The sequence below is a fragment of the Spermophilus citellus genome (assembly GCF_964194105.1).
Source record: "Spermophilus citellus genome assembly, chromosome: 10".
Classification (NCBI taxonomy): Eukaryota; Metazoa; Chordata; class Mammalia; order Rodentia; family Sciuridae; genus Spermophilus; species Spermophilus citellus.
The window spans coordinates 44,448,619-44,474,762 of record NC_138197.1 but is presented as its reverse complement, the minus strand read 5'-3'; the positions used below and the strand labels follow the sequence as shown (position 1 = coordinate 44,474,762).

General features: G+C 35.7%; 1 protein-coding gene across 2 annotated transcripts in view; it reads right to left on the bottom strand.

Moving 5' to 3' along the window:
• PIK3C2G (phosphatidylinositol-4-phosphate 3-kinase catalytic subunit type 2 gamma) overlaps window positions 1–26,144 on the bottom strand; it is a gene marked incomplete at its 5' end in the record, with an annotated part of 348,977 nt that overhangs the window by 82,250 nt on the left and 240,583 nt on the right. For both annotated transcript variants that reach the window (XM_081311198.1, XM_081311197.1), the window contains 4 exons: window positions 3,101–3,210; window positions 10,040–10,196; window positions 22,405–22,574; window positions 24,459–24,595. In XM_081311198.1, the coding sequence (XP_081167324.1) occupies window positions 3,101–3,210; window positions 10,040–10,196; window positions 22,405–22,574; window positions 24,459–24,595 (574 nt within the window). The remainder of the gene's footprint in view (window positions 1–3,100; window positions 3,211–10,039; window positions 10,197–22,404; window positions 22,575–24,458; window positions 24,596–26,144) is intronic.

Genomic DNA, 26,144 nt, shown 5'->3' with positions numbered 1-26,144 from the left:
TCGGAGGAGGAAATGAGTCACCCTAGGCAAACTGTCCTCTATCCAAGACTGTGCTCTCGACACATCTGGGTGTGTTAGATGAAGGAGAGAAATGAAAAGGGACAGGACCCTGGCAGACAAAGTCTGTTTGCATTTTTCCTTTGACCAGGGCCTGAAAGACTTTTTTTTTCATCTGAATCAATATATAGCTTTTCTTGATGTCTAAGTGGCAGGAAAGATGATCAGCAAACTGCAGTACTGTAATTGTCTAACTAATGATGCATCTCAAAAAATAGGTCCTGCAATCCAACTATCCATTTCCTTACTTCACCCTTTCTGACCTTCTCTGTGTAACTCCTCTGTTTCCTTCCTGGTCCCACTGACATGTCTGTCATGCCACAGACCATTTTAAGAAAAGGAGTTCCACTCAGATCTTGGGATAATCTGAGGAGCTATTTTTGGTACCATGCCAACCCACTCATGTTGGATGGAGTTATTTGGACCGGGGGTGGGAAGCTGGAGTGAAAGGAATTAATTCCTGCTGATGTGGTTCCTGGAGCTACCTTGAGCTCCAGGACCTCTAGGCTTAGTGTTGAATGTCTTCCTGTTCCTCCTGAAGCTAGATGGTGACCCTTTCTCTGAGTTTTCTCACACAAAGTCCCCATCCCTATTTGTTGAGATAACTTGGGATCTCTGGATCTTTGAAACAAAGGGTCTAAAAAGCCTATCCATGTCTTAAAGCTAATGTCTTTGACTGCAATCATTTGTCAATATTTGAGATTTTTGATAATGTAAATAAACACATTCTTCTTCCAGATATAACTGTACTATTAAAGGACATTTTTCAAGACTATAAAAAACTTTCTGTATTTTCCTATTGAATCTAATGGCAGACTTTTGTTTTTAAATACTAGGTATTGAACATGGGGGTGTTCTAGCCATCCTCTGCTTTATCAGTCAGAGTTGTGATTGCAGGCAGTGCCACTGTGCCCTGCTATAATGGTAGAATTTTTACAAACCTAATTAGGTAAAGGGAAGGTTTTAACAGGAGCTCTGTGTGGTATTCCTTATCATATCATATAGCTTCCAATATTGACTGCTGGAAAAACCTTTGACCAGAAAAGTAAGACCTGGATTTTAGTCCTATTCTGCTTCTTCTGTTAATTGTGGCAACATACCTAATTCTTTGGATCTCAGTTTTCTCATTTAAATGTTCATTATTAAAACACATGAAGTATAAATGCTATTCCCAGCTCTAATAGTTTTTGATTCTGTCACATTTCTTCTCTTCAACCACAAGGGTATGAAGTTAACGAAATGGAAACCTCTGAGACAAGTAAAATTGCCAAGTGCATAGGACATCCCATGAAGCCTTTCTACATCCTTGGATTAGGGAGAGAGTCCTCACTGTACATTCTGGAAGGGGAGAGAAAAGATCAATGTTGAGAGAGATTTTTATAATTATTATTTTCTTCAAAAGCATACATTCCATTATATGTTTTTATAAATTTTTGGCTGAAAATATTAGAATGATTAAAAATTAGACAAATATTAATCTTCTTCTCATGCTCTTCCTCCCTACTCTGTTCTTAGTTGCTCTCCATATATCAAAGAAGACATTTGGCATTTGTTTTTTAGGGATTGGCTAGTTTCACTTAGCATAATCTGCTCTAATGCCATCCATTTCCCTGCAAATTCCATGATTTTGTCATTTTTTAATGCAGAGTAATACTCCATTGTGTGTAAATGCCACATTTTTTTTTATCCATTCATCTATTGAAGGGCATCTAGGTTGGTTCCACAGTCTAGCTATTGTGAATTGTGCTGCTGTGAACACTGATGTAGCAGTGTCCCTGTAGCATGCTCTTTTTAGGTCTTTAGGGAATAGAACAAGAAGGGGAATAGCTGGGTCAAATGGTGGTTCCATTCCCAGCTTTCCAAGAAATCTCCATACTGCTTTCCAAATTGGCCGCACCAATTTGCAGTCCCACCAGCAATGTACAAGTGCATTAAACAGGAATGAGAGGTGGGAGGGTAAGGGAGAGAGAAGGGAAATTGCATGGAAATGGAAGGAGACCCTCATTGTTATACAAAATTACATATAAGAGGAAGTGAGGGGAAAGGGAAAAAAAAACAAGGGGGAGAAATGAATTACAGTAGATGGGGTAGAGAGAGAAGATGGGAGGGGAGTGGGGATAGTAGAGGATAGGAAAGGCAGCAGAATACAACAGACACTAGTATGGCAATATGTAACAGTGGATGTGTAACCGATGTGATTCTGCAATCTGTATACCGGGTAAAAGTGGGAGTTCATAACCCACTTGAATCAAATGTGCAAAATATGATATATCAAGAACTATGTAATGTTTTGAACAACCAACAATAAAAATTTTTAAAAAGGAAAAAATAGACAAATAAGTTTCACTGTTAAGAGGTTACAGGAAAAAAAAGGAATGCTGTTTTTCTCTACTTAAACTGTTTACTGAGACAATTAGAACTGACATTTATGGAATACCTAAAATAGACCAGGAATTATGTTATGCATTCAAAAAGCAAAGTTCAAAAGGATCTTATATTATCAAATGCACTGCCCTTTGGACAATGATTTTGGGTATAATTGATATTCATAGTATTCTGCCTAGACTGTTACCTTGATGTACAATAGTGTTTTCCCAGACTTGCTTAATAAAAAATAGATTAAAAATAAAAGGTAGTCACAGGTCTTTGACCAAATATCCCAATGTTTGTATTGTCTTACAGATGAAAGTAGTAAGTCCATTTCTCATCATAAATCATTTTTTTCTAAATTGTTTTTCTGGACATAGTTCAAGTAGAACAACCAATCTATTTATGTCAGCCCTTGCTCTTTTCAATGACCTCTTATTGAGCAATCTGCTAGATGAAGGGCTGGTTAGCAAACAATAGCTTGCTACAAAAACATGGACTAAGGCCTGCCAGGCATGCGTGCTGCTCCACTCTGTTCTCTGGAAATTAGCACCCAAGCTGATTCTAGAAATGGCAGCTTCATGAAGTTATTGCTTTACCAGAAATCACCTTAGATGTGGAACTTCTGTCTGACATGCACACTTATGCACACTCACACATTCACAGCTCATCTTACTTGGTAAAATGGCTTGTTGCTTCCAGGTCTGTGTCTTGTGGACGAAGATTATCATACACATATTTCAGGTCTTGGATTCCACTTAGCTCAGGCAGTCCTGCATGTAGCATCTTTGTAACAATAAAATCCAAAACCAAAAAACAAACAAACAAACAAAAAGAGGAAACGCAGGAAAAAAATTAGACTTGTTTGGTGTATTCTGATAGGCATATAAACATAAGTTTGCATACAATGGTCTTCAACTTATATGTGGGAATGAATGTAGGTTCATGAGTTTTAGTGGTAGAAGCAATAACAACAATAATAAAAAGAATGATTGTAATTGGCAAAATGCTCATAGATTAACAATTTAATTTAATTTTCCTAGTAGACCAGTGAAGAAAGCATGAAATTCCTTTTATCCCCATGTCAGAATTTCTGGATCCTCCACTTAAAATCTGAGTAATCTTGAGAAAGTTCCTTAACTCACTGAATTTCTACTTTCTCATTTCTAAAGTAGGTATAAAAATACCCAACATGTTCTGGGAGAATCAAATGGCTAATGAATGAGAGATACTTTTGCACATTTAAAAATATTACACAAAACTTATGTAATATTGTGCATTTTAGAGAAGATAAGTTTAATCCCTAGAAAGCTGCAAGTGGCATGTCCAGTTCAAATGATGTGTAACAACGGAGTATAAAACTGTTATACTCTGGTGCTTAGTCCTCTCGTTCTTCATGACTCCGTGGCTCACTCTCACATTGCAGTTTTCCCCAGTTGAATGGTGACTATATTTATTAAAGATTATTAAGTAATGAAATAATTAAGAATAAAATTGAACAGGTATTTTTCTGCTAATCTTCAGAAAAGTACTTTGTTTACCTTACGCTGTAGACTGAAGGGATAATATTCTCTTTAGTTGTAGGCAAAATTCTCAGAGGAAAAAAAAACATAGGTCTTTTTGAAACAAATTTGAACTTTTTCAAGAAGAAAACTATTTTTCAGGACCTCTATGACTAAGATGATAAATGATTTCCTGTTCTGAAATAGAGACAGTTTTACAATGAGAAGTTAATCCTAATAATCAAGGACAAAGTGATTACGTGGTTGTGGTTGTGGAGGAAGGGTGAAGTTGTATTTGATCTGATGAAGTTTGAATGAGAAAAATGTGGGTTTGAAAATGCTCTTCTTTCCCACAGCCCCCACCCAGGCTGAGGGAACAGCATGTATGGATGTACAAAGAAGACCAAGATGTTTTTACTGTGCTTGCAAAAAGAAATCCAGGAAGGTTTTCTGGAAAACAGAGAATTATATGTCTGATCACCAAGAGATGGGGATTAAAAAGCAAACAGGGTAGAGTATTTTACAGTATTAAAGATGTGTGCCATATCCTAAAGTAAGAGAGAGCTCTTTAAATGTTTTTACATTTGACTGAAAGAACTGACTCTGTTTCAGAAAGATCACCACGGGTGTGTATCAAAATTCATTAGACAGGGTCCACGTAAGAGGCTGGACTAGAAACTGATTTGGAGTGGAGACATTATTGGATCTCAAATATATGAAGAAAGTAGAATTGGGAAAACTGAGTGATTGATTGAATATATCGACAGAGATGAAAAGAGTCCAAAGCACACAGCTGTAAATATAGATTTGGGAGTCATTAGCACACAGTTGATAGCTGAAACCACAGAAATGGATCAGCTAGTCCTGGAGAGTTGCCAACTGCTTCTCCTCATGGGCGATTGGGTGGCATTTCAAATCACCATATCTAAATTTGAGTCAGTTCTATAAATCTTTCCTCCTTTTTCCTGTTTCATGTCTCCATTTACACTGTCACCTGTGTGCAGCTGACAAGAAATTCATATTTTCTTCCAATCCCTATTTTTCCTGATTTTCATGGTCAATCACTTAATTCTATGAAAAAATTTCAACAGACTCTCGGATTCATTCCCCTGTGTTTCACTGCAACTACCCGTGTTCTAGTTCAGCTCTTTATATTCCTTTGCCTAGGTTTCTTGAATAACTTCTCGAACCCTTAAATCTTTAATTCCATAAATTGATTTATCTATCTAACACTCAAGAAGAACAATGGTACTGTCTCCTCTATAAACAAACATACTCCTCTTATTTTTTTAAGGGTCTATGTATTAAAGTCTAAACCTCATTCTGGTCATAAATAACTTTTATAATCTAACTGCGATATCACTTCAACCTTGTCTTTTCCTACAGAGGCCTCCATCTGTACCATAGACTAGGCACACTTGATCACATCCATTTCCAACACATGCTGTTCCCAAGCTCTTAAAACTGCCGTGGATACTTATATGCCTCCCCCAACTCCCAGTCAGTAATGCTTTTCCTCTCCTTCCTTGGCTACTGAAAATCTTTTACAGTGCTCCACTTAAATACTTCTTCCTCCTTGAAGCATCACTGATCCTCTTGATGAGGTTTAATTACTGCTATCTTTGTACAGCAATCATATCTTGGCTCTACCTTTCACAGTACTAATTCCTAGCTTTTACTATGTGTTGTTTGTGAACGTTTTTTTCATGTTAGATTTTAAGTTTTTTGATAGCAGGAATTGAACTTTGATTCAGTGTTGATCTGTCTATATTGCTTAGCATGGTGCTTTGTAAATAGTTGGAACTTCATGTATGTCTGTGGAATAATGCATGAATGGGTAAATGAATAAATGAGTGAATAGAAAAAATTCCAGATGCTATTAGGCTTTGAAAACATGCTACTAGCAAAGTCAGCACTGACTGACTACTAACCAAAATCAACCACAGGGAGACACATTCCCAACAGCAATTAGAATCCAGATTAGGTTTTATCTCATCATCTCTGTACTTAGAGTCCTAGAGACATCTGCGTACTTATTGAGGCAGATTTCTTTTTTTATCCCACCATGATCATTCATTAGCTAAAAACAGGCTTCTTCTCTAGAGCTTATGTTGGAGTCTAGTCTTATTTGAATACCCTGAATTGACACCTGCCTGGCCAGGACTCTGTCAAACATTTCTTTTGGAAGGTAGGTGCTACGTTTACTCTTTCCTCTGCCTACACAACACACACACACACACACACACACACACACACACACACTATAGTGCATCCAAGTACAGACTGTCAAAGCAGATGCACTTCTCTCTCTCCCCATTTGTCCCTGAGTAAAGGTGGCCAGTGCTAAGTTTGCCATTAATAATGTTTCCCTTTCTTGGAGAGGAATGGAGGATGTGGGTGTTGTGATTGAACCCTACAGGGTGCTGATGGCCCCTGGTAGCTGAACCACTTAGCCATATCTGTTCTCTGCCCCCTGGCAATGTGGTTCAAGTGCCTCCTGGTCTAGACTGCATGGGCAATTTCTGTAACTGACTGCATGGCCAATTTCTGTAACTGGGGCAGTAGGGAAGGGAAAGATCAGGTAGAACAGGCATTGGACAGATGTAGATAATGACTAGATAAGTAACTTTTTATAAGGACAAGAGCATTTTTAAAGTTTCTATTTCTGTTCTTGTCCTACTAAGTCCAAATCTATTTTTATAGCTTTGCTTACAGAGGTAGGCAGTCTTCCCTGCATCATAGAGAAACTAGTAAGATTTCTGCAGGGAAATATCTGATATAATAATGGGTGTAATAAAGATTTTAAACTGGGTGAATGGTCCTTGTGTTCTTTTGGAGTCTTTCATAATAGTTGATATTGATTTTTTAATGAGAGAAAAGCTGATGAAATACAGGCTTTTATGTAAGTGAATTCAGCCACTAACACTCTTGGGTCTCCTACAGATGTTGCTTTTAAGTAAGATGGGAATTTCATAGATTATTTTTTCCCAGGAGGAAATAAAGAACATTGAAAATATCTGTAAACCTGCTCTGCTCTCTGCTGAGGATGAGTCAATAACTCCAGAGTGAACCCACCAAATACCCGTGGCTAATAACTCTGGGTACTGACCATTCATGGAAGATAGAATTTATGGCCCATGCCAAGTATATCTCAAGTTGTAAATGGGCCATGGCTTATTAGATTGAATTATTTTAAAGGAATTTAACACTAAGAATCAGCTTGAGACATAATTTAGGGGAAGGTAGATACATGCATAAGTGAAAAATAATCTTTCACAAATTTAAACTTGTTTTTTATTTTATAAGAAGGTTTACCAGAGAATCTGTGGTCCTGAAACCTTCACTAAATACTTTATCTATGGAGTCCCATAAGATACACCCTTGAGAAAAAAGAAAGGAATTTAAAGGTAAATGATCAAAAACTGAGGAAACAGCACACTGATGTTTTATGTTTGTTTATGGGTTTAACTGGTCCAGATTGCTTCTCTTCTGTTCCAGTTTAATAGTCTAAATCAAAGATTATATGCTTAATCTGAATTAATATCTTCCATTGTCAACACTTTTTCCTTAGCCTAAAAGTCAAGCCTTGATTAAATTAGAACATAGAACAATTTTTTAATATATTATACACCAGAAACTTGCAAAACCTAAAGTATTTATGAGGAATTATTTTGAGTAAATACCATGTATCTATTTCTTTTATATGAAATAGCATTACATATGGAATGACATTAATGATTATTTAATAAATTATAACACATGTTGAATCTTTTTTAAGGTATGTAGAAAAATTAATTAAACAAGAGAAAAAACCTACCAGTAGCTTTCTGAATCTATTTTTTGAGAGGTTGCCCTTTCATATTATTTAACTTGCTAAATTGTCATCCAGCATAATTTTAGTGTCACCTGAGAAGTTATATTTGTGTTTTTCTGCTTTAGGTATATTTTTGAAATGTCTCTGGTAAGGCAGTTGGTAAAATTTGGAATTACTCCTTTTATGCAGTTATTTATAGCATTATAGACATTTTGAAATGCTGGACACCTCATTTATTTGTATACACAATTTTAGCTCCCTTACTAAATTCAAAAAACTTTAAACTCTGACTAGGTCATATACATTGACATATTATTCACCGTGTCTGTCATATAGTAAGCATACAGGAGCTCATGGATTCATGAATTGATCTTGCTAAAGTCTAAGGGGATATTAGAGTTGATACTGCCTCTATGTTGGAGTCAAGTTCACGGACTTAGTCCTTGTCCAGTTTGCTTTGTGGTATGAACTTGGCTTATTATAATCTGTAAGCCATCCTATTCAGCACTATGGTCTGATAGAACTAGGAGAGAGAATGCAGACTATCGGTATGAATCATTGGCTGTTTTTGGAAATTCAATTGGAAGACTCTGGAGATGGTCAGAACCTTCTGTATTTAGTTTACATAAGAAGAAACCAAAGTGTCTTTTTACATGAAGGACATGTTTCTAGTATTTTTAGAAATCTTTATTTTTTAAGGTAGAAAGAAATACAGTGGCTATGTTGTTTGAAAGTTAAAACCAGACTCCAAATTGTTGCAACAAAGTCAACATTTATTCAGTAGGACTAGCTAGAATTTTTCTGTGATGATGGAGGATGTTTTTATATCGGTGCTGTCCCATATGGTGCCACTTGCCACAAGGCTTATTGAGCATTTTAAAAGTAACTCATAAAACTGGGCATGCTGGTGCATATCTGTAATCCCGGAAGACTAAGGCATGAGGATCACAAGTTCAAGGGATCCTCAGCAATTTAATGAGACCCTGTCTCATCATAAAAAATAAAAGAGAACTGTGTATGTAGCTCAGTGGTAGAGTCTTCCTGGATTCAATTCCCAGTACCAAGAAGAAAAAAAAAAGTTGCTAGTGAGATTGAGGAACTGAATTTTTAATTTACATAATAATAATTTAAATTTAAATGAGATTAGGTTTAATTTGACCAGAGGATACTGTACTGAACAGTGTTCTTGTAAAGTAACAAGAATTTAGCATAATAATATTATCCAATTGAACATTACTATGTGACAGGTACTATTCTAAATGCTTTATATTAGTTGTCAATTAGGATTATTATGAATTTAATCAATTAATATCCATAAAGCATTTACAACAGTGCCTGGTCTGGGCAAAGTATTCATTATTAGATCATTTATTCATCAACTCTACAAGGTAGATGCTATTATCTTCATTTAGTAGTATTTTTAGGATTAGGTAACATACTCTGAGGAATGGAATCCATAAAATGTCAAGCTAGATTCAAACTCAGGGAGGCCCAACCTCTAACTCTATGCCTTTAATAACATCTAGCAGATTTATTGTCCTCTGAAAGCTTTTAACCACTTTGAATTGACTCTATGCCCCACACTGATGGACCGTGGCATGCTTCTCTCCGACAAATTGATGCAATTACTGGTGTGTATGTTGTAACCAAGGGAATCACATCCTTCTCCCAGAATATCTTTCTTTCAGGCTACCCCCTCCCATGTAACTCTTCTTCATCTCTTTGGATTGAACAGAGGAAAGAAATATTAAATTTCCCCTATTAGTCAACAGAGCATATAGGATCATGTCTCAATAGACCCAATATATACCACTAAATGTACTCTTCTCTGAATTGCTAGCAAGTCACTTTACATTTTGACTCTTAGTTTCTTAATCTAAAAAATAGGCAAATAGGCAGAGATTGGAGGAAACCAGGAAAAATTATTGCTTGGTCTGCATCATTAGGTTGCCATGGATATATAAAGGAGAGAATTTTTAAGCATTTTTGAAAAATACTACTGCACAATAAAATCTAAGGTGCTTAAAAACCTGAGTAAAAATATACTCGGATAACCTCTGAGTGTATCAATATTGTTGGGAATAGGAAAATTTGAGACAATAACTATTATTAATAATAGTTCAACATATTGAATTATCAAAAGTGTGTTTAGAAGCTGTTCCATGGTCCTCTCAGTTTGTTCATTTCTTTCTGTTCTGAAAAGCTCTTTGGGGAACACCAAGCCATTAGCAAAAATAGACTACTGAGAGAGAGACCTGAATGAAGCTTATTATTTTTGTTATTTCCCCAAAGGACTTACCATTTCTAGCAGGTTCAAGAGCAGTTGGCTGTGTTTTCTGACAATATTATATGCTCTACAGCAAAGCTCCACAAAATCTTGGAAATGTTGTGGGTTTTTTCCACCCTCTGTAATAAAGTACTCCATCTCCGATGTAAAAATAAAAGGGGCTCGGTCCCTATGAACCAAAAATAATAGCAATTGTAAGAGAAAGGAGAAATGGTTTGTAGGTTAAATTATGCAGTTGTAACTTATTTACGCTTGAATTTTGTTGTGATTTTTCTCTTTGCTCTAATGGATGAACCTCCTTCATTGGTTGATAGCTGGAGAAATTTACTAATTGAGGGCTGTAACAGAGGAAAGGATATTATGTTACTATGTTGATTCATATTATCTCAAGTGTTTAATTCACAATTATATTTGAATGGGAATATCATCTATTAAAATATAAGATCAAATTAATAATAAGATAATATCTATGCAAAGTCTTTAAAGAAAGTATATTTACTGTTAAATTTTAAAATTATAAAACAGATCATGATTTTGACCTTCCCATATTTAAAAAAAAATTCTTCTTTCTTAGAAGATAGCTTGACCTTTTGGAGAAAAAGTGTTTTCAGTAAAAGCTAAGATATTGTAATAAAAGTTCTTTTAGAAAGCAAATTATGAAAAAAATAAATGTTACCAATTTACTGTCATATCCTTAGTAGGGAAAAAGATAGCTATATGTCATTTCACACTAGACCCAATAAAAATGCTGATCAGGTAGGAAGAATAGGAACAGGCCATGTTGTTATATAAGTAATACTGCCCCCTGTAGTCTCAAGGATGGAAAAACCAGAGAGATGGTGGTCCTGTTTCCATTTTTTATTATGTTATTTGAGAACTGGAGAGGCCCAAGATGAAGTGTTAACACTTCTAACAGAAACAGCAGAGAGAAGATTGGAGACACCTCTCTTGGATGAAGCTCACTCATTAGATAGTGAAATTGTAAAACAGTTTTGATACTAGTTTGTCCTGAGTTCTAGAAAAATTTATGGTGGGAATATAGTTTGGGGTAAAAATTATTTAAAAAATGAAGGTTTTTTAAAAAAATGGATTGGAATAAAATGTGTTTTGAATTTGAGCGTAGCAGCTTGCATACAAATAAGGTTAGACCAAGTCATAATAGAAAAGTTGCATATTTTGAGGTAGGTAGGCCTTTTATTTTTTAAAATAAAGAAGAGTGTTCTTTATTGTTGTTGCTTAGCTATTTTAGTAAAGATATAAGAAAGTGGAGAATCTCATGAATCTGGCCTTTTAGAAGTGTGGATATTTAGATCAGAAAGCTACAACAGGGGGCTGGGATTGTGGCTCAGCAGTAGAGCGCTCACCTAGCATGGGTGGGACCCAGGTTCGATTCTCAGCACCACATTAAAAAAAATAAAGGAATTGTGTTATGTCCATCTACCAAAAAAAAAAAAAAAATTCTCTCTCTCTTTCTCTCTCTCTCTCAAAACAAGAGAAAGCTACAACAGGTATTTTGTGGCAGACCTGAGGACATAGACTCCAACTGGAGGCAAAGCATTTAAAAAAATAAAAATAAACTAGCTTGGCTTGGCTGTAGTCATTTCATTTTATTTTAAAATTATATTTTGTGATCCGTGTTACCACTGGCCATCCAGAAGAGAGGCTGGAATACCAAGACCTTTATTTCACTTTATATTCATCCACTTAGCAATTTTTTTTTTTTTTTTTAGCACACACTGAGGAATGTGTCTCAACTCTCAAGTCAAAATTCTCAATATTTGGTCAAAATAATTTTTACTGGGCCTTTACTCACTTTCTAACCTATTTTCTGTGAATTAACTTTATAAGTCCTTTTTCTTTGGCTAAGCTGGGAGAAGTTGTTGAAAACATGAGATAAAGCATGTGTTCTGACCTTGGGCTTGGTATGTCTCAATTTCCTTCTCTTTAAATGGTTCCATAATACCCAGCTCTTAGAATGTCTGTGAGCACTAACTGGAAAGATGTAGGTCAATGCCTCACACATGGAGAGGGCTGTGCACTTGAGAAGAGCAATGAGTAGGGACACTGTAGGTAGAAAGAAGGGACTACAGGCCCTATGGGTCAGGCTTCAAATAGGTTCCTGCCACTGATGAGTTTGGGACCCCAGGAAGGTTATCTTATGCAGACCTTCATCTCTTCCTTTGTAATATCAGGAAGAAAGCACTTGACTCCTGGATTGGATGACTTAAATGACTTAAAACACGTACAAGTGCTTAGAACACAAGCCTGACATACAGGAGGCATTCAACAAATTTTAGTTATTGTTGTTAGTTCCTAAATGACCAAGAGGATTCTCATAGCTGAACCTTGTCATAGATACATCTCTGTCTTCTGATTAAAAAATGCCATCCAAAAAAGGAATCCCATCTTTACTTTAAAATTTAATTTATTCCCAATGTCTCCACGGAACCTCTGTGCTGCATGAGTGGGCTTTTGAATTTGGAAGTATTTTTATATATCACTAACTTTGTCATCATCACTACTGCTGACATGTAGTAGAGTTTAGTGACTTCCATAATCAGAAAAAAATCTTAATTTTATATGTTACAGTTTTCCAATTTATTTTCCTACTTTCTATACTATGTTTACTACCTTGAATAGAACTTTGGAAATAATTTTACAAGAATTTTAAATTTCACAGATTCATAAAAATTTCCCTTCTGATATGATAGATTTACTTTTTTTTCTTTTCAATAGGAAAAAATAAAATGGACCAAACTGATTTATCTCTTGGAAAGTTTTTGAAATTATGCTCAATTTCATGAGATAACACATCCTTCTTCTATGGAGCCACCATTATAAATCAGACACAGAAAAAACATACAGAAAGCAAGTATATAAAGAAGCATATCAAACCTAGAGAAAATTATAAACTAATCATAAAATTGGAGAAACAAATTATATGTATAGACATTATCATAGTCTAAATGTTCAGTAAGTCCAACAAAATAAAATGCTGTATCTTTTCTATATAATTTTAAGGCATACTTCTAAGAATTTTTTTTTAATTCAGAATTATACTAAAACTTTTCTATAAATGAAAAGAAGCCTCACATATGAAATAAAATCCGATTCCACTCCTGTAGGCTGTAGGAGTTTTAATTGTGATTTAGTTTATCAGTTGACTCAAATGCACACCTAATCCTAGGTTGTAGAATTAAGGTTTTAGAGTATATCTCTGAAGTTCAGAATTATATGCCAATTTGATGTATAAATTGGTTGTGGCAAAAAGGAGGGTTGGAGATTGACCTATCAAAACATAAAATGGTTGGATGAAAATCACTTTATTCCAGCCAAACACTGCTGAAGAGTGTGACCAAAACTCCCCTCATCTTGCAAAGGGCAAGGTGGGGAGGCTAGACTTCTGCTTTTATTAGGCTATAAAGAGGTACCTCAATTTCTTGCTAGGTTGTTGTCTAAGTCATCTAACTAAGGGACTGCAGGTAGAGACACACAGGTCAGTGGAACAGAATGAATAACATAGAAATAGACCTGCACAAATATGGCAAACTGATTTTTTTTTTTTTGGTACTGGGAATGGCACTCAACCACTGTACTACATCCCCAGCCCTATTTTATATTTTTATATTAGAGACAAGGTCTCATTGAGTTGCTTAGTGCCTCGCAGTTGCTGAGGCTGGCTTTGAACTCATCATCTTTCTGCCTCAGCCTCCAAGCAGCTGGAATTACAGAAGTGTCCAACAGCCGACCTGCCAAACTGATTTTTAACAACGTTTTGAAAAGCAGTTTGATGGAGAAAGAATACTCCTTTGAACAGATTATACTGAAACATTTGGGTACCCACAGGTAAAAATATAAACCTTGATCTAAACTTCAAACCTAAAACAAAAAGCTAGCTAAAAATAGTTCACAGGTAAATATAAAACACAATACTATAAAACTTTTATGAAAAACCACAAGGGAAATCCTTTGGGATCTAAGACTAGGCAAATAATTTAATTAAAAACTTTTGCTCTGAGAAAAACAATGTTAAGTGACTGGAAGATGATGTTTAAAAACTGGGCAGCAAAGTACTAGTATTTGGAATATATTTTTAAAACTCTCAAAATTTAATGGTAAAAAAATATCAAACAATACCAGTAGAAACTGGCAAAAGACCTGAGGGATATTTCATGGGGAGGATGTGTAGGTGGAAAATATTTACAATGAAAAGATGTTCAATATCATTAGTCACAGGGAAATGCAGATTAACCTATAATGAGGTATCACCACATATCCATCTGAAGGACTAAATTTTTTTTTAAATGACAATATCAAATGCTTGTAAGGATGTGGAGAATCTGTCACTCATACTTTGCTGGTGAAAATTTGAGATCTGTACAGCCATTCTGGAAAACCACTTGGCAGTTTCTTAAAATCCAAAGCAATATGTACCTACCAACAATTATACTTTTGAGCATTTATCTTAGAAAAATGAAAATATTTGTTAAAAAATCCATACATGAATTGCTCATAGCAGTTTTATTCATAATAACCAGAAACCTAGAGTACCTCAGATGTCCTGCAGCAGATGAATGTTTAAACAGACTGTGGAATACCCATATAATGGAATATCATTTTTCAGCAAAGGGACATAGCTTTGAAAATATAACAGCTTGAATTAATCTACAAACTATGCTGCATGAAAAGCCAATCTCCAAACATTATATTTCTATATGGTTCCCTTTATGCAACATTTTTTTAACTATTTCTTTTAGTTGTCAATGGACCTATTCATTCATTCATTCATTCATTTATTCATTCATTTATTGATATGCGATGCTGAGATTCAAACCCAGTGCCTCCACATGCCAGGCAAGCGCTCTACCACTGAACTATAACCCTAGCCCTATGCAACATTCTTGAAATGACAAAATTATTTAGAAATGGAAAGTAGATTGGTGGTTGCCAGGGGATGAGGGTATAGAGGCAGAGAGTGTGAACGAGCTAGGTGAAGGTACATGAGGGTGACATGAGGGATCCTGGTGGGGACAAAACTGCTCTGTAACTTGACTAAAACAGAATCAGTAGCCTGGTTGTGGTAACTACTATGAGATGGTATCACTGGGGGAAAATGATCAGGGGTATATGGGTCTGTATGTATTGTTTCTTACAACTACATGTGAATCTATAATGATCTCAAAAAGATAAGATTAAAAGTTTTAGGATTTATCTGGATATGGACATGAAGAGAAGCCTTGTTTATAGATGATACTAGCTTCCAGAAACCATAAAGTGATAAGAGATGAGGGCTCAGGGGAGTCCTAGGGGATCAAACGTTTCACAGCGTGAGAAAAGAAAATCATCTTGAATTGGATTTTAAAAGATGAGAAAATCTATCAGGTGAGGAAGCACTGCAGAGAGCAAGTGAAGAGAGATTCTGAGGAAGGAGTCAACACTGTTAGAACCTGCGGATAAGTCAGGTGAAATGAGGAAGGGGTATTGCTGGATTTAGAACTACGGAGGTCATTGCAGATCTTAACAATTTATGAAGAATAAATCCAGATTGAAGTAGCTCTGGTTTGGATGGGAGGTAAGGAAATGGAGGTCAAGTTTATGAACAAGGTGTTCAGGAAGTTTGTGAAGTTGAGCAGAACAGTATGAAGCCTGTGGGTTTGGAGACAAAATCATTTAAACTTTGAGGAGATACGTTTATCTTAAAAGATTATTACAGAGGGAGAGGATAATATGGAAGGAAAGAAATGAATTATTGATAGTACAATGTTCACCCAAAGCAGGGAGGAAAGTGGCTCCAAAGCATCTCTTGGTTTTAGAAAGAAAGAAAAAAATCTGGTTTTACAAGAGAAAGCCAGAAGTTTGGGTGCAAATGTAAATCTGTGATTTTACATTGGGTAGAAGAGCAGGATTGGTTCAGATGGTTTTATTTTCTCAATAAAGTAGGAAGTACGTTCATTTCTTTAGAGAATTGTTTGTGAGGGATCTGATATTTATCTTGAAAAAATAAAGTACAAATTGTTGTGGAGAGTGGGAAGGTGACCACAGAACTTCAGTGCCATCACAGGGCCAGCAGGATGATCCATTTGAAAATGGTGACGACTTGTTGGCTCAGCAGTTTGACACTGACTGCTGCCGTGTAGCAGAGTGAGCGGTGGGTTGCTATGGCCCCCAATCCTCTTAGGTGTCCACATTGACATTCACAAGATGCTCCACCGTAGGCTGTGTTTTCCCCTTTCCCCACTTATATAAGTCCTGTTTATGTTATACTTGCTCTTGAAATCTTCCCCCTGTTGCTAGCCCCCACAATGGAAATGGTCTTACTGTAAAATACATTATTGAGGGAATGGACAAGCCATGCTAATTGCAATGAATTCACTCTGAAATAGCTGAGGTGCTTATATCTTCACAATGAAAGCCTTTCATTTACTGAATTGTTCCTTAAACAAATACGCACATACTCAGAAAATGATGTTCCATTTTTAAGTATTGCACACATAAGCTATTTAAGGGTACAATAGTTCCCAGAAGCAACTTCCTCAAATGTGAATTATGCAGTCTAGATAATACCACTGGGCTTGGTCCCGGTAGTGCAGGGTGGTCTTTGACTACACTAAGCTTAATAGACTAGACGTGGATGTGCTCTAAAATTATAATCACATATCATAGGTATTTAACTCATATTAGCTTTGCTATGCCTACTAGTCATTTAAAAACATTTTTAAGACAGTTTCACATTTCTGCCTGCCTTTTAACTCAAAGAGAAAATGCCTGTAGATGAGAGAGCTGCCCTGCTACCTTCACACTTAGTCTCAGTTTTTGCATGCCTTTTGCAGTGCAAACATCTTGCAAGACATTTGGTTGTAGGTTTTAAAGATATGAATTTAGTATACATCAGGGCCATAAATGTGAGATAGCTATATCATTTGGTACTAACTAAAGAAGCAGCCATCTGTGCCAATGCTGGAGAGAACAGGCTGTGTATTGGGATCATGGAGAAAAGACACTATCCTGGCAAATTCCCATGGTTCTATCACCTATGACTTATGACCTTGAACAAGTTACAATAACTGAAACTTCTCTCTGCCTTCAATTGTAAAAGAGAGAACGCAAGAGCGTTCTTGAAGAGCTTCTGTTTGAATAGAGCTATTGCTAGATGATGATTTAAAAGGTATTTTTGACTATTTCCATTAGAGTATGATCCCCACACTTGATGCGGCACCACTCTACAGAGCACTTGCTTTGTGCCAGCTCAGGAATGAGCTGCGTCACAGCCTCGGCAATTTGGGAGGAGCCATCTGCTTCAATGTTGGTGATGGTGGCAGGGATAGGAAGAGGGGAAAGGAAAGAGAATTCTAGCAAGAATTTATGATAGTAGAATCTTTCTATTGGACTCTATGCACACGGATATTTCTTCTTTTTGTGGAGCAATTTTATCAAAAAATCAGTTAAAAAAAAGAAAGATAGACATACATGCTTCAATGATGTATTTGTACCCTGAACTAAAATGTGGGACTCAGTGAAGAGGCATATTTTGTTGTTATTATTAAAATTATTTGTATTAATTTCATAAATTTCAAATGTTTTTGTCACCAGGAAGTACTATAGTAAAAATAAAATATCTTGTTTTAAAGATTTCTAAAAGTTGTAGATATGCATAATGGTGAGTGATATTAACATAGAAACAAATGACTAGAGTGTATTGGGGGATGTTTAAGCTTACCCTTTTCTTGATATCACACACAACCTACATTTTAAAGAGCAAATTTTGCTGCCCAACAGAAAGAACACAAGTCTCTGATCTAATATCCATGAGTTAATTGAGAAGGCAAACTGCAATCTCCATTGGATAGGATAGAACCTTGTATAATTAGGCAATGCAAGAAACCTCACATGTACAATATAATGAGAACATAAGGGTGCATGTTACTATTACAGAAAGAACATTTAACGTCCTGTGAGATCTCCAAGCTCCCAGCAATTATTAACTAAGGGGAGTCTCACCAATAATTTTTAAAATGTAAAACTTACCCCCACCTCCTCTAGTCTGGCCTCTTTTGTAAATTCACTGTGTGTCCCTAAGTTAGACTGCTGGAAGTCCTTGATCTTTAACTGCTTAATAACTTCCGATACTGGCTCAAGTATATTATCCCTCTTATTTGAAGAGGGTAGTTTAAATAGCTCCCTCTTCAAGATTATCAGTCCTACTTCTCTACTCTAATATAGTGGGTCTGATTTGATAGTGGAGTAGGATTTCACCACAGGGCAGGAAGAGATGGCTTACATCCTTCAAATTGCCGTGTATGTTCCCCTTGAGCTTGAGTTGAGGGGTGAACTGAGGTCATATGCTTGGAACAGAACTCAGAATGGATGTGAGGAAAAGCTTATCAGCGCTATAATACTTGGGTGAAGAGCTATTTGTGATATCATATTTTAAGTAGGGGTATAATCTGAAATTAGGTGGGAGGTGAAAACCAAGAATAGCCATATTACCTCTGAAAACATTGAAGTCACCCGTAAAGTTACAAAGATGCATGACCAAAATTTATGTGTCAGGCTTGAAGTGGGCATACTGTTTCTTAACCCTATGGGTAGTTTTCCCAGCAATAAAAGCAGAGCACTGATTCTTTAGTGATGAAGCTCCTGTAGTAGACTTACATTTAGGAAACACTTGTAGTCTTTCTTTGAAGACTAAATTTAGAGTCAGGGCTATGAAATGCTTATAGTGCAGGCATATGTTACCTTAAACCAGCTGTAAAGGCTCACGGTGTGACCCTTGTTCTTTTCTCTCTGGGGTGTAGGCTAACTGAGCACAGGAAGACAGAATCCTTACACTGTTTAAGTTGTTCTCTTTCCCTTCTTCCTTCTTTCCTTTCCTTTTGTTCTCTTTCAAACTCTTCTTCACCTTTTCCATATGAAAACCTATAAATTCTCTTCTTGAAGAATATTAATGTTTCTTAACAGAGAAACTGTGTAAACTTACCATGGTGAGGTAAATATAATGGGGCTTTCAAAGGAAACATAAAACAGGGGAATGATAAGGTGAAATAGTAGAGGGGGAATGGTGAGAAGGGGGAAATGACAGACTTGTCCCTGGAGAATGCTCCATTCATATGTGGTGTGGAGCTTGCCAGGGACTAGCTTTGTGACACTCTGTAGGAATTCTGGGTCTCCTTCCCCAGACTCCCAAATATGGAATGACCTTTAGGTCAAAAAGTTGTGCAGTGAATTTCCAGTTATGGCAACAGAATACGGCACGTCCTGAATAAAGTTTTATTTAGAAAAACTTTCTGAAGTCAAGGGAAGTAAATTTGATGACACTTTTGGAGTGATCTTTCTATCAACCATAATTGAACCTCTTTTCTATACTAGATGCTTAATATACAAAGATGTCTTTAAAGGCATTCACAGGTGGTGAGACATTACAAAGTGTACTTTCCTTGTGGAAGACTCACAATGTTAAGGTCTGCTTTGACTGAGAAGGATCACAGTGATTCTTAGTAAACAATCATGATTAACAAACCAATGAGACCCATCTAATTTCATTTAAATAAATCATAACATGTGGGAGATTATTAATTTCTATTAGCATTTGACTCACAATGAATAATGTGCTGAACCAGAATGACTGGAATAGAATAAAATTAATTTTTTTCATATGTTAAGAAAGTTTATTTTTAAAAGAAGATGGTTTCAAATTGAGAAGATTAAGAATGTAAGTATTATAATACCCAAATTCAAAATTAAACTTAAAAGAATTACATCAGTGGTAATTAGTGAAAATAATGTCAAAATTACTGCAGATATAGGGAATTTCTGTGAATAGTATCTAGATAGAAAGGCTGAGATTAATTATTTAGATGATTGGTGATCTATTGGGATAAAATTTAAAAGGCTAAATATGTTGTAAGAAGACTTACATTGAACGTATTGATCATTTTGTATACATTTTTTTTAGTAGGAAAAGGATGGAGATTAAATTTTATTTTGTTGAATTCTGGAATGAGTTTTCATCTATGTTAAGTGGATTTATGTCCTGTGATGTGGAGTAAATTTTTAATAACTGGTCTACTTTTTCTCTTAGAAAAAAAGGCTCTGATTTGTGACTAATATAGTTAAAGTATGAATTTCAATGTATAGATTTTAAAAGTCACCCAAATCAGATATTTAGGTCACTTTAAACAAAAGAAGCTATCACCCAGAGATGTGATCTTATTTCTTGTCACTTCATTTAGAACACTTACAATTAATGACAACAAACATGTATGAAGCCCTCACTTAGTGTTAGACATTCTTCAAAGCACTTTACATATATCAACTCACTTAATCTTCAAACAAAAATCTGTTTTATCAATGAGAAAACTAAGGCATAGGGGAGTCAAGATCATATGGTGACCCTATGGTAGCATGGAATTAAAAAAAACATAGAATGGCTCCAAAGTGGCCTTGTTTAACCAAGGCTCATGCTGCCCCTAAAAGTATTTAGAAACAAAGCCACTAGAAAGACTTAATGCAAGGTTAGCATTACCATTGTGAAAGTTCATATGGACTGGAAAGATAGACTGAAAAATAAGAGTTTGAAACAATGAATGAGAAAAGCAATAAACGTCACTAATAACTGATTTTCTTAATATTGCCTGTTTTATAAGAAAAAAATCACCATGAAGGAATTATTGAGTTAAAATATAGTTTACTGCTATAATAATATCTTTTATGCAATAATATCTTTTACGCAATGTGATATATCCAAAATTACTATATAGAAATTATTGTCACCAGAGAAATGAGTGAAAATTGTGGATGCACAATTTGGTAACTACTCAATTTGTATCTTTGCGAGAGAAAATTTAAAAAAATAAAGAAAATGATTAAGCAGTACTTCAAAAGAAAGCCAACCGGCATCAGAAGGCTGAAGGAATTTCTTATTTCCACTGTAGGGATTAGCCAAATTTTATCCATAATCATTAAGTAATGCTGGGGCTGAACTGCCCTTTGATTTAATCTGCTGGTGTAAATCCTATTTAATCTTACAATTAAAATTTAAGAAGGTATTGTTTGTTTACGCACAGGATGTGAAATCCTTCACATTCATAAGTGAGATGTTGTTTTTTCTCTCACAGAAGTCAGAAAGTTTAAGACAACCTCAGAGTTGGTGTAAGCATGGAGATAGGATTTCTAGGTTTCTGGAGAACTCAACTGAGAAGGGCTGTTCTGTGTAATCTCTCATCCTGGAACACTCTTCTCATGGATCTCCACCAGGTGACCACTCATTACCCAGCTCTTTGTCTTCTCTGAGAGGCCTCTTTAAAATAGTATCCCTGCCCCAGTCATTTTCTACACTATTTCTCTGCTTTAGTTTGCTAATGGAAGTTCTCAGTTCCTAATATTATTTCTTCACTTATTTATTTGTTTAGTTGTCTGTCCACCGTACTACAAAGAAGTCAGAGTTGGCATCTGCTTTGTTTGCTGTTGTATGCTCAATGCCCTTGAATGTTAGGTACTCATTCTGCATTTTTGGAATGATTCAAGGCTAATTCAGTGTGGGAGGTGAGCTAGTTTTATGATAGAACAGTGGTGATGCTTTGGGCAATATACCAGATGTACGAGCACATCAACTCGGGTTTCACTGTCTATTCAAGGTCTACAGTTATTACTTCAAATAACTCAAGCTGGGATGAGATTAGTATCTCATGGGGGAAGGCTGAGCTAGTCTATTAACTTTTTTTTTTTACTTTTTAAAATTTGTGCAGGATAGTTAGACATAATAGCGGGGTTTATTGTGATATAGTCATAAATGGATGTAACATAGTTTGCTCCATTTTAATCCCCAGTACTTTTTCTTTTGGACCCATCCTTTCTCTCTTCCATACCCTCCCTCTATTGTATTAGTCTTCTTTCTATTTATTTTCAGTTTCATATAAAATTGGAATGCATTGTGATATATTCATACATGCACATAGCATAATTCCCTATTCTTTTCCTTTTCTTCCTCTCTTCCCTTTGTCTCCCACTTGTAGTCTACTGATCTCTTTTCTGTTCTTGTGAAATCACTTATTATTATTATTATTATTATTATTATTATTATTTCCTTTATCTTTCTAGCTTCCACAAATAAGAAAAAAACATCAACCCTTGAATTTCTGAGTCTGGCTTATTTCACTTAGCATGATTTTATTCAGTTCCACTAACAATTTGCAAAAACCCAATTTGTTTCATTAACGAAAATTTGCTCCTCATTCTTCTTAGGTATATAGTCACATTTACTTTGCCTAGGGGGATTTGAGAGATGGGAAGCAAGTCATCTTCAGAGTTTTTATGCTATTACATGTTATATGGTGCTTAGGACATTGCTTAATTATTATAATAAACATTTGTGCACTGACCTTTTTATCCCTCCAAATGTTTGTGCATGACCTAAAAATTTTCCAAAGTCAATATGAAACATGTGGCCTGACTTTATCAGCATGATATTATCATTGTGACGGTCACAGACTCCCAGGATGAACGTTACCACACACCAGCCAGCGCAGGAATAGAAAAAGTTCCTCAAGGCCTAATGAATTGAGAAACAATAACACAAAAATAGAAAAAAAAGTGAGAAAATGTGTTAGCCTCAGAGATAATGGTAAAAAATAAACGAGAAAAGCAAAATTTTACACAATCGAGAACAATTTCTGTATCTTAACAGAGAGAAGGGCCTGGATAAGTGGCTGATTCTTGATATGACATAGAAGATCATGAAGCAATCTTCTCTTTAGCATTCTTTTTCATGAAAATTGGGAAGAAGTATCTCATTCACATGGAGTTGATTTTCTTAGCTTACTGGAGAGGATTTCTGTTTTTTTTTTTTTTTTGATGCCTCAACTATACAATATTGAATGATTTTTTTTTCAAAATAAAAGAAGAAAAACCAACATGGACCATCACTGTCTTTCCACAGAGGCAACATTTAAAATATTTTAAATACCATTTTTAAATATTTGAATTTTGGGGACACAGAAAACCTATACTGAGTTACTAGTAACATTTTGTTTACTCTTAGGTTATCCAGTTAATTTCTGAAAGTATTTCAGTACAATATACATTAGTGAATGTCTGTGTGGCTAGAAGCAGATTACCACTAAATTAATTGTGGCTTATGCTTTAATAATCAGAGGTTTCTTTCCAAAAATAGTCCACCCCCCAAAAAAAATGGTCTTAGGAACATGCATCACATTCATCAACTTTGTGTAACCATGAGGGTTTGGTTGTGTAAAGGTTACACGTATCCCAGAATGACATGGAAAACTTGCTGGAGTGGAAGTCTGTGACACTGAAATACATGCCAGGATACTTGGATCGCTTAGTTCCAGGGCTCTCGGGTACCTGGTCAAGTCAATTATTTGTCTGTCTAGAATTTCTTCACCTATAAAATGAAGATAGTAACATATTTCCTATACATGGTAGTTGTGTAAAGCAAATGTATGTGGATACACTTCAAAGCATTGATGAGAGCTGTGTGTGCAAAAATCAAGTTGAAATTTTAGGAATAGTTAAAAGGCATATTTTAAGATAATCTCATTATTTGTTATTTGGCACCTAAAACCCTGCTTTTGGCTTCCCTTCAAGTTCATTGTGGTATGGAACAGAGGAATTCCTCAGTCTCCTTATCATGGCCCATGCTGGATAGGGTGAGCAATCATCCCTGTTTTCCCAGAACTGAAAAGTCTCCCAGAATGAGAGGATGTCAGTGCCCAGGGCAGTTCTGACCAAATTAACATTGGCCAGTATTACAATTTTAGATGAATTAGTGCTCTGGGTTACCAAACTATACAAGTTCATGAGTTGGTAAGTAGAACTAGGCCTGACTCTAGTCACATTCAGCCTTCACTCAGGAGCCTAGTATAGAGCAGAAACTGCACAACTGTACATTATAGACCAGGTGTCAAAGTGATATAAACTGGGAGCAAAATGTTTGCAGTACATTTTGTAAAGTACACACACACACACACACACACACACACACACACACAATTATGTATTCTAAAAACCATCACAAGAATGGTAGACAGAAAAGCAGAGCAAGTAACAAAGTATTTAGCAAAGGAGGGGTGGTTATTTATAGAAATTAGAGATTGTGTACAAACAAGTGGAAATTACTTGAAGGAGGTAGTTTCAAGGGGCCATCATCTTGGGTGAAATTGTTGTAAGAGAGGCAGCTGAGCAAAGAGATGTTTTATTAATGGCTAGCAATTTCACTGAGAATGAAAACCAAACATAGAAATGTTTTATCTCATTAATATGTCATTTAAACTGTGTCATTATTATGAGACTGATGATGAGAGAATTAGAACTCAAGGTGTATTTAATTTACTTTCCCATGAATCAGAATACCTAATGAACCAAAGCATATTTTTATTTAAGCACATTACTTAAAATTAGTTGCAGCAGGACAGACCTTGTCATAATCGGTCTTTAAGTGGTTGTGCTGGCTGAACCACTTTTTGATGGTGTTTTCTTTCAGGGGTCCTATCAGCCCAGAATGGCGATGGATCTTTGTCAGGGTGATAGCATCAGGCACCATCTGTATTAGTCCTGGTGGATTGGAAAAAAAGAGATTAAGGAAATGGTTCTTTCTTCCCAGGATGAGGGAGATTTAGAAAATATGTCTTGATCTATGTAACAGCAACAATAGTTGTCAGGACTATTTGGATTACCCTTTTCCTTTTTAAGACTTCTCTTCTGAAGAAGCCTATCTGGATGGGCTCCTTGTAATTGTTCCTAAATCCCAGGGATCACTTGGGGTTGGATCAGATCTATCATAACAATTTCAATATTTTTTGTAGAATTATGGTAGAGAGCTAATCTAGGCCATCTCTCAGAGTCCCCACTGAATCAACAGAAGAGAGGATTAGGTGTCATGACTGGGACACCCATTGGCCCTGTAAGGGAGGACATTTGAGCTTATATGACCAAAATATTTCTGCCTTAAGTGAACCCAATGCAAATCTCCATAAACAACATTTAAAATATATTATAAAATCAATGTTCATATTAATAACAGTTAAATGTTACATTTCTGCTAGGGAAGAGAATATTTTCAGTAAACATATGGAAGCCACCTGCTCCTTCCTTTCCAGTTCACATTAGAGAGAAACTATAAGAAGGAATTTTTTAAGGGAAGCATGTGTTGGTTGAACTTAAGTAGGACCTTTGCTCCAGTGGCCAAGGTTTTTTGCGTTGTGCACCAGAGGTTATTAGCATGTATATTTTCAAGGCTTCTAATTTTCAGTGTATACAGAATAGCAATTAAAACTCAGTGCTTAAAACTCTCCCAAGACAAACGTCCCAAAACACCCCTCAGTGCAGAGTTTTATAAATAAAATCATTGAAAGAAATTAAAATGCAGAGTTCTCATTTCCATAATCTGCACAAGTGTAAGAGCTGCAAACTCAAATGTCCAGAGGGACCAGGGACACAGATATAACTGTACAAATAGAGAGATGATTGAGTTTTTGAGTTTTAAAAATTAAATATTTTTTGAACAGCAGATACTCAATATCAATCTTGGAACCTGATGAACAACATAACCTAATCTTCTAAAAAATGACATTTGTTTTAATCTCTATTTTTCTTCAAGAAGTGTTTTATTGGTGTCATGTCCTATACAACCTGATATTCATAGAAGCTTGTCAGTAGAAGGTGGGGGGGCTTGTTTGTTTTATGGCATCTCCGACTTTGGGCAAGTCTACAGTAATATTTTGCTGAATTCTTTTATAAACTTGAAGAGATCTTTTTGCCACAATTACATTCTGTGATTATAAACAGATCTGAGTGGATGGAATTGAAGAATTCCATTGGGGTCAGTGATTTATTCAATTTATGAAGGAAAGGTGATCTGGGTTACATTAAAAAGCTCAGCCTGGCTCATTTGGCTTTATTTTTACTTCTTTAGTATATGAGAATATGAAAGAATTAGGTCTCTGATGTGAGAAAAGGGAGGTCAAAACTTAAGAAATAACAATCTCACAGTAACAATAAAAATTTTTTTTTGAACTAAAGCTTTAGAATGGGTCCAGAGATGGAACATTGGGCATGGAAGCAAGAGTTCTACTATCAGAATCAAAATAATTTGGTGGTATGA